At 41.7% G+C, this 16,542-nt stretch overlaps 1 protein-coding gene across 2 annotated transcripts in view; it reads left to right on the top strand.

Moving 5' to 3' along the window:
• Window positions 1–16,542, top strand: part of LOC134219301 (prostaglandin E2 receptor EP4 subtype) — a 95,242-nt gene that overhangs the window by 43,052 nt on the left and 35,648 nt on the right. For both annotated transcript variants that reach the window (XM_062698022.1, XM_062698021.1), the window contains exon 2: window positions 5,154–5,370. In XM_062698022.1, coding sequence (XP_062554006.1) covers window positions 5,154–5,370 — 217 coding nt within the window. The remainder of the gene's footprint in view (window positions 1–5,153; window positions 5,371–16,542) is intronic.

The following is a 16,542-nucleotide window of genomic DNA, read 5'->3' as shown; positions in this document are numbered from 1 at the left end:
ATACACCAAACTGTTTTACGTAGTTTACGTTGGGGGGTCGTGTCTTGTACATAACTCTTCATATTTTTTTTTTCAAATAGTCACGAAATGAAAACTGAAGAGCTATACTTTCATGTAGTGATAGTTTTAGCGATTCTCATTTTTTTTGTCATAAATGTCCCTCATACACGCGCCGTGGTATATATTAAAATATGTTAATAGATCTCATTCGACTCTGCACCTGAATTTCTTACATCCTACTTCAAATTTCCAGCTTTTTCAATGTCATCATTATTTCTGTGGAGTTCTGATACATTGGCAAGAAGTAGTAAGTTAGTCAGTAAACAAGAATGAGTAAAAATAAAGTTTTATAAAACAAGTGTCAAAATGGCTACTTGCTCACATGAGAAAAATCATTGTCCGGACCTGGGGGACTGCTGCCGAATACCGAAATTGATTTCGCCTGTTGTCTGCCTGTTTTTTTAACGGATGTAATGGAAATCTGCAACCAGACACCTGGGGAGGCGAACCCAGGTAGTGTGGGAATGGGATCACCACTCCCGGCCCACTAAAACCAACTCCTTCCTCTCCAGTCATTCCCCCGCCCCGCAATTAAGCAATGACTATTGGGCATTGGGCCCCCTACATGGCGTACACAAGTGCACGTATGCGCCTCAACTCTCCTGGTACTCCCCATGCACCACCTGTGCACAAGACATACTGGCACCACATGTGCCCCAACACTCTCCTGCCTATCTTGCTCGAGTGAGTAATACTTCCAGCTCCCATTCGCTTGCACCACATATGCACCACTTGGGGGTGTGTAGGTACCACCCACTGCCACCAACTTGCCGCCGAAGCAGCCCTCACTCTGTGGAACCTACACAGGCTCCGTTAACGACCTGGCTAATTATTACACCCCACAGGTCATCCATCCCCTCGGCACAGGTCGCCTGACATCTTGGGATTCTGGGTTAGGGAAGCCATATTGTCAGCTTTAGTGTTGTACTGAGCCTGGCGATATGGCTGAATTTACACCGTTACGCACTAATTCCGAGTATCCATAACCCAACGTAACGGGAAAAGATGTCGGCTGTGTGGCTCGATTCAAAGACAATAGCAACTCATACAGGCTTAGAGGCCATGTGCATGATTCGTGATCTAATATGTCCAAACCGGATGTTCTACGTTCTCCAAATCACTGTGGAGCTCACACCAATTGGTCCCAAGTCAACCGGGCTCAATTCATATACATAGGCAACCCATGATGTCCATACAGACCCATACGATCCATACGAACTGAATATGTTCAAACCAGATGTTCGGGGTCGTTCAATAATGATGTCACATGCTTAGGAGCTTGCCTAGGATGTGGTGGTTTAGGGGCTTGCCTAGGATGTGGATGTGCAGAACAGACAAAACTCGATTTTCCGGAGGAAAAAGCGTCAGCAGGAAGATCGAGACCGTGAAGAGACGGAGCAACTGTACCGCGCTAATAACACACGAAAGTTCTATGGGAAGTTAAACCGTTCACGTAAGGGCCACGTGCCACAGCCTGATATGTGTAAGGACATAAACGGGAACCTTCTTACGAACGAGCGTGAGGTGATCCAAAGGTGGCGGCAGCACTACGAAGAACACCTGAATGGCGATGTGGCAGACGAAGATGTCGGTATGGTGATGGACCTGGGAGAACACGCGCAGGACATAATTCTACCGGCTCCGGATCTCCAGGAAATCCAGGAGGAGATTGGCCGGCTGAAAAACAGCAAAGCCCCTGGGGTTGACCAACTACCAGAGTTATTTAAACACTGTGGTGAGGCACTGGCTAGAACGCTGCACTGGGTCATTACCAAGATTTGGAAGGAGGAAGTTTTGCCGCAGGAGTGGATGGAAGGTGTCGTGTGTCCCATCTACAAAAAGGGCGATAAGCTGGATTGTAGCAACTACCGCGCAATCACATTGCTGAATGCCGCCTACAAGGTACTCTCCCAAATTGTATGCCTTCGACTAGCACCAATTACAAGGGAGTTCGTGGGGCAGTACCAGGCGGGTTTTATAGGCGAACGCTCCACCACGGACCAGGTGTTCGCCATTCGCCAAGTACTGCAGAAATGCCGCGAATACAACGTGCCCACACATCATCTATTCATCGACTTCAAAGCCGCATATGATACAATCGATCGAGATCAGCTATGACAGCTAATGCACGAACACGGATTTCCGGATAAACTGACACGGTTGATCAAAGCGACGATGGATCGGGTGATGTGCGTAGTTCGAGTTTGTGGGGCATTCTCGAGTCCCTTTGAAACTCGCAGAGGGTTACGGCAAGGTGATGGTCTTTCGTGCCTGCTATTCAACATCGCTTTGGAAGGAGTAATACGAAGGGCAGGGATTAACACGAGTGGTACAATTTTCAATAAGTCCGTCCAGCTATTTGGCTTCGCCGACGACATAGATATTATGGCACGTAACTTTGAGAAGATGGAGGAAGCCTACATCAGACTGAAGAGGGAAGCCAAGCGGATCGGACTAGTCATTAACACGTCGAAGACAAGGTACATGATAGGAAGAGGCTCAAGAGAAGACAATGTGAGCCACCCACCGCGAGTTTGCATCGGTGGTGACGAAATCGAGGTGGTAGAAGAATTTGTGTACTTGGGCTCTCTGGTGACTGCCGAAAATGATACCAGCAGAGAAACTCGGAGACGCATAGTGGCTGGAAATCGTACGTACTTTGGACTCCGCAAGACGCTCCGATCGAATAGAGTTCGCCGCCGTACCAAACTGACAATCTACAAAACGCTCATTAGACCGGTAGTCCTCTACGGACACGAGACCTGGACGATGCTCGTGGAGGACCAACGCGCACTTGGAGTTTTCGAAAGGAAAGTGCTGCGTACCATCTATGGTGGGGTGCAGATGGCGGACGGTACGTGAAGGAGGCGAATGAACCACGAGTTGCATCAGCTGCTGGGAGAACCATCCATCGTTCACACCGCGAAAATCGGAAGACTGCGGTGGGCCTGGCACGTAGCCAGAATGTCGGACAGTAACCCGTTGAAAATGGTTCTCGACAACGATCCGACGGGCACAAGAAGGCGAGGTGCGCAGCGGGCAAGGTGGATCGATCAGGTGGAAGATGACTTGCGGACCCTCCGTAGACTGCGTGGTTGGCGACGTGTAGCCATGGACCGAGCCGAATGCAGAAGACTCTTATATACCGCACAGGCCACTTCGGCCTTAGTCTGAATAAAAAAAAAGACAGACAGAATCACCGTCTTCGACCAGAGGTCGCACAGACTGAACACTTAACATCTAGCATGATACAACGGACAGAACATTTACACAACACCCAGTGGACCAGTGGAGAACTTTTCGCTTTACGAAAAGTTTTCTCCTTACCGGGCGGGAATCGAACCCACACTCCACAGCACGTGCGTCTAGCCGATTGACGTCGCTAACCGCACGGCCACGAAGCCCACATGAACATGGGTCCTGAACAACTGTGCAGAATTTGGGACCGATTGGTTGTTTCCTCGCTTTCCGCATCGCGTTTGAAATTTGTTTGGAAATTAGTATGAGAGAACGTATATTTTTGCATTTCTACTACTAGAGACTTCAGTTCATCGTAAACCAAGTGGCACATTGCGTTAAAGTATAACCCAAAGGATGCCCAAAAACTTTGCTGAAGAAGGCACGTCGCTTAAACGTTCACGAAAAAAGTTATAACGCTTCGAACATTGAGTGTCCAAATGCAAATATGCAAAAAAATCGTTTATTCTGCCAGCACTGCCGTACTATGTAGACCAATAATTTAACTGAGTGTTATTTCAAAATAACTGATCTTATAGAGCTATTGAGCTAATGGGAGCTATCCGGAATTATTTCACAAAGAAAAAAATCCGACAAGACGGAAAATGAGCAAAATCTAAGAGCAAAAATGTAAAAAAGTACGTATTGCCATACTAATCTCCATGTAAATTTAAAACGCGATGCGGCATGCGAGGTTGCAACCAATCGAGCCCATATTTTGCACAGTTGATTGGGGTTCCAAAACGATTCAGAAAAACCTTGATCTCACTTGATCGGACGAAGTTTGCTTTTTTCCATACAACTGCGCCCCACTCTAATATATATACCACAGACAATGTGTATATACTCTATGTCATTTTCAGGTACATTTTACGTGCCCGCGTTACTGCAAATACTTAAGAGAGATTCAAGTGAAACTTATAAGAATGAGAATTCTACCGGAAAATCAAGTAAATGTTACGTGAAAATAACGTGCAGATTTTTTTGAGTCTTTTGTTATTGGAACCAATGAAGTTTTCAAGTATATAGAACCCGGAATGTTTAATAATGTTCAGATTATTTGAAGTGTACGTTACTATTGATAAGCACAAATTTAAAATAGTAAATGGAAGAATAAAATCTGATGATTGTACTAGAAATGGATTTAATGAATCTGTGTATTACTTTTATTGTCGGCGTAGCACCAACTTATATTTCTTCCCAAGTTTTATCTGTCAAACTAATTGATGCGTTGTTGAGCGCATCTTTAGGCGAATCCAGCGCGCTACTTCCGAAGTTGGGAAAATTGCATGTATCTGGAGAAAAATCCAACTTCGGTATAAAAGGTGTCCTAACTTTGTTCCGGATAGACAATAAATGATTGGGACACATTCTAAAATGTCAATCTATATTTCATAAGCATTTCTTGTACCTATCATAATCATATCGTAGGATATCATCGGTGGAACAAAAAATAAAATCCTCTCATATTTTGATTCGTTACGAAATATAAGCAATATGATTGCGCTACTAAACGTTGCATGATACGATTCAAATTTTCAATTCACATCGAATAGAGCTGTCGAATTATGTCGTAAAGAAGATTCTTTATTCTCCAGTAAAAATCCCATGAATAGATACTTACTTCAATTTATTGCGTCCTCATACCGTCAAATTTGCGTCACAAACATCTCTCACGCAACAAGGGCCATAAAGGGACAACACAGGGGAAATTCACAAAGCATTATTACTCAATTATCCGAGACGGAAATAATCCTATCCAACAAGCTGGGGAAGGGACCGTGCCTTTCTGGCTAAAATTAAACTGCAAACGATCCGATCCACTAATCCGCATTCCGCATCCGTTCCATTTTCAGATGTTTACTCACAAACGACCTAATTGGATTGACGGGCATGTTCGTTCAGATGTACTTGCATCGGTACCTGCCGAAGGAGATCGTCGACGCCAACATGCACAATTTTTGCATCTTCCGGGTAATTTGGCGCGTGTTCGGGATCAGTTCCGGCTGTGTCGCGTTCGTCATGGCTCTGGAGCGTTACATCGCACTCACGAAGCCGTTCTTCTATCATAAGGTAATAATGGCAAGCTATTTGCACACTTCTTTTCAACTGTCTAGCAACAAACCGCTGTCGCTTTAGTCGAGTAAATATTTTTTATTGGCAGTACTTATCGATTTTCCTTAAGCTCAGTTTGGAAAGTAGCTGCTGCAGGTCTCATTAAAATTTTATAAAATTCTATTGTTTCAAATTTCAATATAGTTTTCATCATTAAACTTTTTTATTTTCCAAAATACATGTATTGCAAATATTTCCAATCTTGATTGCTTTTTCTACATGATACGATTTCGGCAGTATATTTAGAAATCTAGTAGTTTTCAAAACTATACAGACTTAAATTTGCACTTATTAGCATTTGTATACCATTTTTATAATATTAATATTTTTTATCATGAGTAATGCTCCTGATTGACTAATTACAATCATAATCAGCACAGCAGCTGACTGGCTCGACCAAAACAACATCAATATTACTTATAAAATCACCGATATCAGAACATGATATCGATTTGTTGTTAAGCTTTGCTCGGGAAGGCAGGCGCGGCTTTTCGATTGTGTTGTTTTATTATTCCGTGTATAGTAGAAAATCGAAAATTTGTTTTCAATAAAATGAAATATCTGCAGTTATCAGATGTCTGATTAGTGCGCATGATAGTACATCCATGTGTGCATGATGCGCACTACTAATGAAATATTTCAAATTGTCGCGACTCGCGTCGCAGCGCGAGTGCTCAATCGCGCGGTCCGGTTTGGTGGCGGCCCGACAATAATACCGTCACATTCTTTAACACTTTTGAATATTGATTTTGCATACGTCGCATCGCAACCTAGCGATAAAAATCAAGATTTGTTCATACATTGCTTTCTTACACATGATGACTTTGAGCACAGTTGGAAAAATCTGTTCAAACGCACAGCCTTTTTGTAAAAAAAAAACAAATAGTGTACACAATCAGCATATATCGGTGCTCTAGCAGTTTAAAATTTGCAGGTTATCAAATTTTGGAAAATTTGTTCCATATGAATAGTGGATCGATAAAATGGCAAAAAAAACTAGCATTGCACCAAATCTAGTATATTTGATTTGCACTCTGGGGAAATCCGAACAACTCACTGAGGAGATTAAGGGCTCATTCAAAATACATATAATTTTCTAAAGAATTCAGTGAGTGTTGTTTCATGGACCCGGGACACTTCTTTGTGAGCTTCTTATGCCTCAATGTCCCTTATAACACGATACATATTTTTCGTTAATTTATCTTTAATCAAGGGCGTAGCCAAAGGAAGGCAGGGGGGCGTCGCCCCCTCTAAATTGTGGAAAGATTGAACGGGTACTGAAATGAATTCCCTCAAACATGTGCACTTTACGATCCAATCATATACAGAAATAGGTGGTTGAAATTCAAAAGATTCCCAAAACTTATTAGGGCATCCAGGATCCATAATATATGAAAGTTCAAAACAACTCGAAACATTTTGGGCTCAAAAATTCTCCTTGAAATCCTTCTAGAAGCTCCCCTGGGAACTTCTGAATTCCTCCGGAAAGTTATCCACAAATTCCTCTGAAAATCGTTCGAAAATCCTTCTCATGTAATTGTAATTCCTCCTTATCTAGAAACCCCCCACTAAATTTTTTTTAGGAGATTCACGAGGAAATTCTTTAAATATTTCTTTTCTTCTCTCCAAGATTTACTTCTAGATATTTCTTCGGCTATTCTCGCTTAAGGAAGAATCCGGCATTTCCTTCAGGCATGCATTCGAGAGTTCCGTCAAGAATACATAAGTAATTTCTTCCCAAAATTCTACCAGAAGTTTCTCCAAAAATTTATGACGGAAATCCTCCGATTTAGCTCCATAATTTCACTTGAAAATCTATAAGAAATTCCTTCGGAAATTCTTCTAGGAACTTCTCCGGGCATTCCTCTCGGAACTCTTCCTTTAATTCCTCCGGGATTATTTCCAGGGAATTTTCCGGGAATACCTCCAAACATTCAATAGCGAAATCATCTAGCATTCTAATCTGGAATTCTTTTCGCAATCATTCAGAATATCCTCTAGAAATATCTTCATGAATTTCTCCTGGAATTCGTCCAAGTATTTCCCCAGAAATTCTTACAGGTATTTTTTCGGGAGTTTCTTCAGGTACTTCTCCAGGAATTCCTTCAGGAATTTCTCCGGGAGATTTTCCGTGGAAGTGTACTAGAATTCCTTCCGGACTTCACTCGGAATTTACTCGGATATCTGCCAAGAGTTCTTCCAGAAATTTCTTCGGAACAATCCGCAGGGATTTTCTTCAGCAATTCATCTGGGAATACTTTCAGGATTTCATCTGGGAATTTCTGCATTTATTCCTCCTGGTATTTTTCTGGGAATTCCTTCAGATATTTTTTCGGAAATTCCTTTAGGAAATTCTCTAAGAATTATTTCAGGACTTCCATGTGAGAATCCCTCCGGAAGTGCTTGTGGGAGTTCCTCCGGAAGTTCTTCCAGGAGTTTTTCCAAGAAATTCTCCGATAATAACTCCAGGAACTTCACAGGGAATTTCTGGACGATATTTGGCAGGAATTTCACGGGAAATGGGATTTCAGAAGTTCCTTTAGAAATATTTTGACGTAGGACTACGTCTGTGTTTTCTATATTGGAGTACAATTTACGATTGCGAAAATCGGGGACCGTCACGAAAATATGATAGACTTTAAACTTTAATATCTAAGCCGTTTCTCGATGGATTTTCATTTTTTTTTACCATTCGATCAAGGATGAGTCAACGCTTCTTTGGATTTATTTGCAAATACTGATTTTCAACTATTTATTATCGATAATTGATGAAAAGTTTAGAAATAGGTAAACTAACCAATCACGTTCATGCATCACTAGCACAGACATCAAAAATCAATCACTTGCGGATTTGGATCTAATCCTCAGTTTGAACAAGGTTTCACGCAGAGCAGACGCATCAAAGCGATCGCAGCGAAGCGAACACAGCATCACGGAGGCGCTAATAACATTTTCAAAGGAAATCAATCGCATTGGTGGTGGTCCTCGATGTGTTGCTGCAGATCATTCAACCTCAACGAACCAGAATTTCATATGAAGAAAAGGTTGACCATAAAAATAGCACTGTGGCGATCCCGCACCGCCATGCACCGCCGATGCTGAAAATTTAATACAAATTGTGGTGTCAGTTAGTTGGAAAGGAACATTGGAAAAGAAAATTGGTTCTTCTCAGGACCAACATTTTATGAAAAGAAAGAGTTAATTGCGAAAATAGACTGTTTCGGTGGCATTGGGTTGCTGTTAGTGATTCCATCCATTAAAATTCACTATATCGTTTCCCTCCGACGCGCTATCAAATTCGCTATTTACGATTGAGTTTTACACTTTGAAGAAAGTTTATTTCGGATAGTCGGATCAACCTTCTTTTGTATAAAATCAATGAAGACGCCATCTCAGTGGAAACTATCTACAGCAACCACCCATCGGTGAACGTCGCTCGGACAGACAGATGCCGAAAGAAAATGTTTTGTAATATGAAGAAACTTCGTCTTGAGTCAAACTTCTGTTGTCATTCCTCGCAACAATCTTGTGAAAAAGTTGTAACGTTTTCACTTGGTGGACCACAAATTAGGGACAACAAAATATCCAACGACACGAATCTAGATTGATTCCGTTGCCAAAAGTTTTGCTTTAGCGCCAATCAGGCCGAAACCTGATGCAAAACCTCACTTTCTCTAATGGTTGCCCGGTTTTAGCTCTGCGGCTAGTCGTGGAATCGCACAGCAATTAATAGGAAATCAATCAAAATTCAAAAACAAATAACACAATCTCACTCATTTTAAAACTATTTACTAAAAAAAACAATCAAATCCAGTTTGATACACTTTTACTAAGTCTTCAAAAAACGGCCGTATCGGGAATTTTGACTTACCCTAATGTTCTTCTTAACTTACTCACGCGCAATTACAAAAAATATAGAATCATTACTGAAGTGTGCACATTTATTTCTCTTCGGCCAGAGCCACACCAATTCCCACGTAGCTGCTGGGTCACTGGTTGGGAACGCCTGTTGGTTGGAGGCAGCACGAAGCTCTGACAAACCGACCTCCGTTGTTGGTGCTGTTGCAAAAAGGAGCAATCACTCAATGATAACATCTATTATCAATTCACTGCTTACATCGGTTGTACTGATAATCAGAAACACTAATTACAACTAACTACTGTGTTGTAACAATGAAATTTGTTGGACTTATTCACATGCAGAGGAGACCTATCAAAAGACAGGAGGGGAAAATTAACTCTTTCTGAAAATTATTCTAATTGCATTCAGAAATGCCTTTTGATTATTTCGCGCAATGATAATTGCGATTGGTTTACCGCAGAACCACTGGAGCTGCCAAAGCCACTGTGATGACAACCCGCGCACCTTTGAACAAAGGCCGGGACAGATACGGTCCAGCCGGACCGGCAGTCGAGAATCGATTGGAATAACGTAATGCGGCCGCGTACTCTTGAGCGTGAGTACCGGCAACCAGGTACCTCGTGCGTCACGCAGTCGTGGGTACGATTGTCTGGCACGACAGGGCTTCCTCGTTGGGGCTTTGCTCCTCGGTTCGCTGGTAGTGGTTGGGATAGGATTGGGAATCTCTGTCTGCTTTTGGTTTTGATTTTACTGTCCAACGAATATAGCGATACTGATGCTTTTGCACGTGTTGGGTCCCTACTTTTATACTTTTGCGCGGGGACCAGAATGATTTGTACCTAGCAAACAAATCTGATTGGCTACAATTTAATTTTGCCGGTGATGTTACTGATTCGCTGTTGATGACGATATAATTTTGAATCTTGATTGGATGGATTTATTCGAGCTACTATTGGCTCGTTACACTACCTCTCTTCTCCGCGAAAAAAAATGAAATTTTGCTTAAAGTAAACTGATAACAACGGCAAAAATTTATATTTTTTTTCAATTGTATATTTTTTTCTATTTTTTTTCCTTTTTTCTTTTTTTTTTTTTTTTTCCTTTTTTTTTTTAATGCTACCGACACGAGTGCTCCACTGAGAGATATGAAACAATTGGCAAAGCCTTGCCTTTGGGTCAAGTGACTTTTATTATCTCAAAATACCTCTTCAATTTAGAAACTTAAATCATTCTATTAAATATGTGGTGCTTATTCTCTTCAGTTAAGACTTTGATTAAATATACTAAATTATTGCTCAAAACCATTGCTAGAGACTTGTTTTGACAAAAAAATGCTCCAATTCATCAAACGGAGACTTGTATTTAATTTATTAATTGAATGCTCCGAGCCACTGCTAGAGACTTTTATGAGTTGAAAATGCTCCGCGCCTTTAAACGAAGACTTTATGAAAATAAAAAAATATGAAGAATAGTGCTCCGCAAAACTAGCAAAGACTTGATTTAAATATTAGAATATGTACAATAATTAACTACAACGGCCTAAGATCTTGAATGGAATAATTTCCTAGAAATTTACCGTTCATATCTTCTAAATCGTAAGTATTATTGCCTGTCTTCCGAACAACTCGACATTGAATATACAATGGAGCCAATTTTGCCGAAAAATATTCCGACGCTTTCGACAAAACATAATTTTTCTTCCATACAATATCACCGGTTTTGAATGTTGTTAAATTTTTGCTTCGGGTATTGTAGAAGTGTGTTTGACGGTCATATGCGGCGACGAGTTCCCGAGAAACAATTTCTTTTATTTTATCTACCGTTCACGTAGCTCATCAGAATTCTCTTTCTCCGCAACATCGGAAGATAGGTTGTATTGTTTACCGAAACGTATGTGGTTTCTACCGAACACTATGAAATGGGGAGATAACTTGGTGGATTCATGTACGCTTGTATTGATTGCATGTTCGATCTTTGCTATTTCCTTATCCCAATCCTTATGAGACGCATTTTCTCCTAAGTAGGCTCTAATAGAGGACATAATTACCTTGTTGACACGTTCAGCTGGATTGTTTTGAGGGTGGTAGACCGCATTTCTAAAATGACTAGTTCCATAATTTTCAAGAAATTTTTGAAAATCGCGGCTTATAAACTGACTGCCGTTGTCAGATATCACTGTTTGAGGCACTCCGAATTTTAAGAACACTTCTTTTTCCAAAAACGAGCACATTCGAGTCGTGTCTGCTTTAGACATTGGATGCAGAAATACGAACTTGGAATACCAGTCCGACACCACAAAAAGCACAGTATTACCGGTTTTGGATCTAGGCAAGACTCCTATGAAATCCATTGAGATCACCTGGAATGGATATTCGGCGACTTTTCTATTCCCCATTGGCGCACGCAAATTCACATTTACTGGTTTACTAGCCTTACACACCTCACAAGAGCGGACATACTTTGTGATATCCTTACGCATGTCTTTCCAGAAATAGTTTTCACAAATTCGGTTGATCGTTTTAGTAATTCCTAAATGAGCAACATTATCGTGATTCTGACGCAAAATCTCTACTCTATCATCAGGTCTCACTACTAGCTTCCAATTATACAGCAAACCACGATTGGATTTTGATAGCGGAACAATTCACCGTCACGAATCTGATAATCTCTCGTCTCCGAAGGATCTTCCTGAACTAATTTAAACAATTCGTTATACCAAACCCTATCTTTATCCTCGACCGTAACCAGCATCACACTGTTGATAGCGCGCGACAACGCATCTGGCACAACGTTGTGTACTCCTTTGCGGTGGACAATCGTATGATCGTATCCCTGAAGCTTGAGCGCCCATCGACCTAAACGGCCACAGGGATCTTTTAAATTCATCAACCACTTAAGGGACTCATGATCTGTTATGACTGTAAAGTGGACTCCGTCAATGTAAATCCGAAACTTCTCTATCGCGACTAAAACAGCAAAGCACTCACGCTCTGAGCTGCTATATTTACGCTCCGCATTGGAAAGCTTTTGGCTCATGTAAGCCACCACTTTTTCACCATCGTCGTGTTTCTGCCAAAGAACAGCACCTATACCTACATCTGATGCATCACATTGAACGAAAAAGGGGAGATCGTAATCTGGACATGATAAGAGTGGAGCCGAACAAAGCGCACTTTTCAACGTCAGGAACGCGTCGTTTGCTTGCCTCGTCCAAGCAAATTTCTTTTTGGGTTGTTTGAGCAACTCCGTGATCGGTGCAATTATCGACGAGAAATCTTTTATAAACCGGCGATACCAATTTACCAATCCGACTAGACGTCGAACCTCTTTTACCGTTGTCGGAGGTGGATATTCGACAATCGCTTTGACCTTGTCGGGGTCCGTTCTAATCCCGTCGCAATCAATTACGTATCCTAAATATTTAACCGACGGCGCACAGAACTGCGATTTCTTTAAATTAATGGATAAATTAGCAGCTTTAACCGTTTGGCTATCTCGCGAAGAATCTTGATATGGTGTTCGAAGGTTTTGTAATGATGATAACGTCATCAAGGTACACAAGCGCGTACGGTTGTAAATCTACTCCGAGAATAATGTCCATTAACCGACACTGAGTCTGGGGAGCGTTATGAAGGCCAAATGGCATAACTACAAATTCGAACAAACCTCGACCGGGGACAGTAAATGCCGTTTTCTCGCGCGAGCTTTTCTCAAGGGGTATTTGCCAAAAAGCATCCTTCAAATCAATTTTAGAAATGTACCGGGTACCTTCGAATCTACTGAGAATTCCCGCGATATGGGGAAGAGGATACGCGTCCTTCTTGGTAACGGAATTAAGTTTTCGCGAGTCCAGACATAGTCTAACACTACCGTCGGGTTTCTTAACAGTTACTACCGGATTGGACCACGGACTAGAAGACGGCTGAATTACTTTCAGTTCTAACATTCGATTAAGCTCCTTATCGATGTCCTTCAGTACGTAAGGGGAAACAGGGTGAAATTTCTGCTTAATTGGCTCATTATTTCCCGTGTCGATATAATGTTCAGCGACTGTCGTCCTCGTAAGTTTACCTTCCACGTAAGGCTGAAATTCATTAATAGCTTCCTCGAGTATTTTCTGCTGATCGGGATTACAAGAATAAATTTTTGTTCCGATTTCATTCGCACTGGACGATTCCGAAAGATGTAACTCGCTAATAATTTTAGGACTAATACCAAAAGAAGACCAGAAATCTATCCCGAGAACCAACTGATTCGATACAGCCTCAGACAACACCGTCAACACTACCTTAGTTTTACCTTCGAAGGTGTATGGAACGTAAGCACAGTGCTTAATTTCATGAGCAGAGCCGTCGGCAGTTGAAATTGAAGAGTTGATTTCGAAAAGCTTTAATTCTAGTTGTTTTGCAGTATCGTAACATCCTTTACCGAGAATGGATATTGAAGCACCGGAATCTAATAATTAATTTTCCAAAAACTTCCACTTTTGCAAACGGGCGATTATCGTTTGGTTTATAAACAATTTCACACATGCGAAGATCAGAGATTGAAGCACGATCCGGAATCAAGTACTCCTCTACGATCTTGATCCGGGCTCGCGGTTTCCCGAACAGTTCGAACACGAATGCATAGTCTTCCCTTCTAATCCACACCGATGGCAGAACAACTTTTCGGCTGCTGGCAATTTCGCCAATGATGACCGATATTCTTGCAATTAAAGCACCTGCCTGAAAATTCTCTGATTGCCGCACACTCGTTAATCATTGGTGAGAATTGAGACCCATCGCTTTTACCTACGCTCACCGGGATTGAGTTAGGTTCTGGATGTGGTAGCGTCGAACCGAAGCCACAACTAGTATCGTATAGAGGATGGAACGATCTCGGATCATCACTACAACCAGTACCGCGTGGTAGTGGATGGAACGATTGCAGATAATGACTATTTTGACCGTGACTTTCGTTTCGACCATGGCCTTGGTAGACACAATTGTTTGTAGGATGCGAAAATTGTGAACAATAGCCAACCTCTGGATGAGATGGAGTAGCACCGCAATTGATGCCTTGATCGGCTGAACCTGAACAATGCAACACAGCCTCGCAACGATGCGTATTAGCTGACTTTGGGTATGATTTCTGCGTTGGATAAAACGGGTGATGAGAAGACACGGAGGGGAATTTTTGAAAATATTGCTGATTATTACCGATCTCCGATGGCATAACGGTGTCATGGGTAATATCGAAAAATGGATTGGAATTCGAATCAGATCTAACTTCGTTTATTTCCCTTCTTATTCCGTGAACGCGTCCCTGCAACGACGGTTCCGCCAGCGGGTACTGACTCAACTTCCTACGTCTCAAAATCTCTTGGCTTCGCTCGAGACCCTCGCAAAATCTTGTCAAATCCTCAATTGTCTTAATTTGCTCTTCTTGAATACGATTCAGATAAAAATCGTTGAGATTTCTAATTAAATATTCTAGTTTAATTGCTTCTGGTGTCCTTTTACTGAGCTTTTTGAACAGCAGTTCCATACAAGCGTAGTAAATACCGAAACTTTCCCCTGGAAGTTGCAACCGGGACTGCAATTGTCTTTCGATCAAGTGATCATTATCAGGTTTAGTGAATTGCTTGACAAAATAATGCTTCAGCGCATGCCACGTCACATACCGATCTTTGAAAGCGCGATACCAAATTAATGGATTTCCGCCGAGTAATTCTCCGAAATTCTCGTACAATTCGTAATCTGAAACGCGATAGAGTATTGCTTTCCGTGCAACCGATTCGATAAAATCCGAAACACTCAAATTACCGTTTTCATTATCGTATCTTATTCCCACTTCGTCATGGGTACGTAATGCGCCTGCCGATTCTGCCGAGCACCAGCTTCAAAATCAGAAAAATTCATGTCATTAATCATGCCGTCAATTGACCTATTATTTTCCTCCATTGCACCAAATTTAATTACTATGACTAAATTTCTAAACAAAAAGAAAACTATTTTAATTCAAAAAGTCTAACAAAACCACCAAGCATTTGGCCCCACGTTGGGCGCCATTTTGTAACGTTTTCACTTGGTGGACCACAAATTAGGGACAACAAAATATCCAACGACACGAATCTAGATTGATTCCGTTGCCAAAAGTTTTGCTTTAGCGCCAATCAGGCCGAAACCTGATGCAAAACCTCACTTTCTCTAATGGTTGCCCGGTTTTAGCTCTGCGGCTAGTCGTGGAATCGCACAGCAATTAATAGGAAATCAATCAAAATTCAAAAACAAATAACACAATTTCACTCATTTTAAAACTATTTACTAAAAAAAATTACCAATCAAATCCATTTTGATACAGTTTTACTAAGTCTTCAAAAAACGGCCGTATCGGGAATTTTGACTTACCCTAATGTTCTTCTTAACTTACTCACGCGCAATTACAAAAAAAATAGCATCATTACTGAAGTGTGCACACTTATTACTCTTCGGCCAAAGCCACACCAATTCCCACGTAGCTGCTGGGTCACTGGTTGGGAACGCCTGTTGGTTGGAGGCAGCACGAAGCTCCGACAAACCGACCACCGTTGTTGGTGCTGTTGCAAAAAGGAGCGATCACTCAATGATAACAACTATTATCAATTCACTGCTTACGTCGGTTGTACTGATAATCACAAACACTAATTACAACTAACTACTGTGTTGTAACAATGAAATTTGTTGGACTTATTCACATGCAGAGGAGACCTATCAAAAGACAGGAGGGGAAAATTAACTCTTTCTGAAAATTATTCTAATTGCATTCAGAAATGCCTTTTGATTATTTCGCGCAATGATAATTGCGATTGGTTTACCGCAGAACCACTGGAGCTGCCAAAGCCACTGTGATGACAACCCGCGCACCTTTGAACAAAGGCCGGGACAGATACGGTCCAGCCGGACCGGCAGTCGAGAATCGATTGGAATAACGTAATGCGGCCGCGTACTCTTGAGCGTGAGTACCGGCAACCAGGTACCTCGTGCGTCACGCAGTCGTGGGTACGATTGTCTGGCACGACAGGGCTTCCTCGTTGGGGCTTTGCTCCTCGGTTCGCTGGTAGTGGTTGGGATAGGATTGGGAATCTCTCTCTGCTTTTGGTTTTTGATTTTACTGTCCAACGAATATAGCGATACTGATGCTTTTGCACGTGTTGGGTCCCTACTTTTATACTTTTGCGCGGGGACCAGAATGATTTGTACCTAGCAAACAAATCTGATTGGCTACAATTTAATTTTGCCGGTGAT

This window comes from Armigeres subalbatus, chromosome 3 (genome assembly GCF_024139115.2).
Source record: "Armigeres subalbatus isolate Guangzhou_Male chromosome 3, GZ_Asu_2, whole genome shotgun sequence".
Taxonomy (NCBI): Eukaryota; Metazoa; Arthropoda; class Insecta; order Diptera; family Culicidae; genus Armigeres; species Armigeres subalbatus.
The sequence above is the reverse complement of the archived record's forward strand: the minus strand, read 5'-3'. Positions and strand labels throughout refer to the sequence as shown.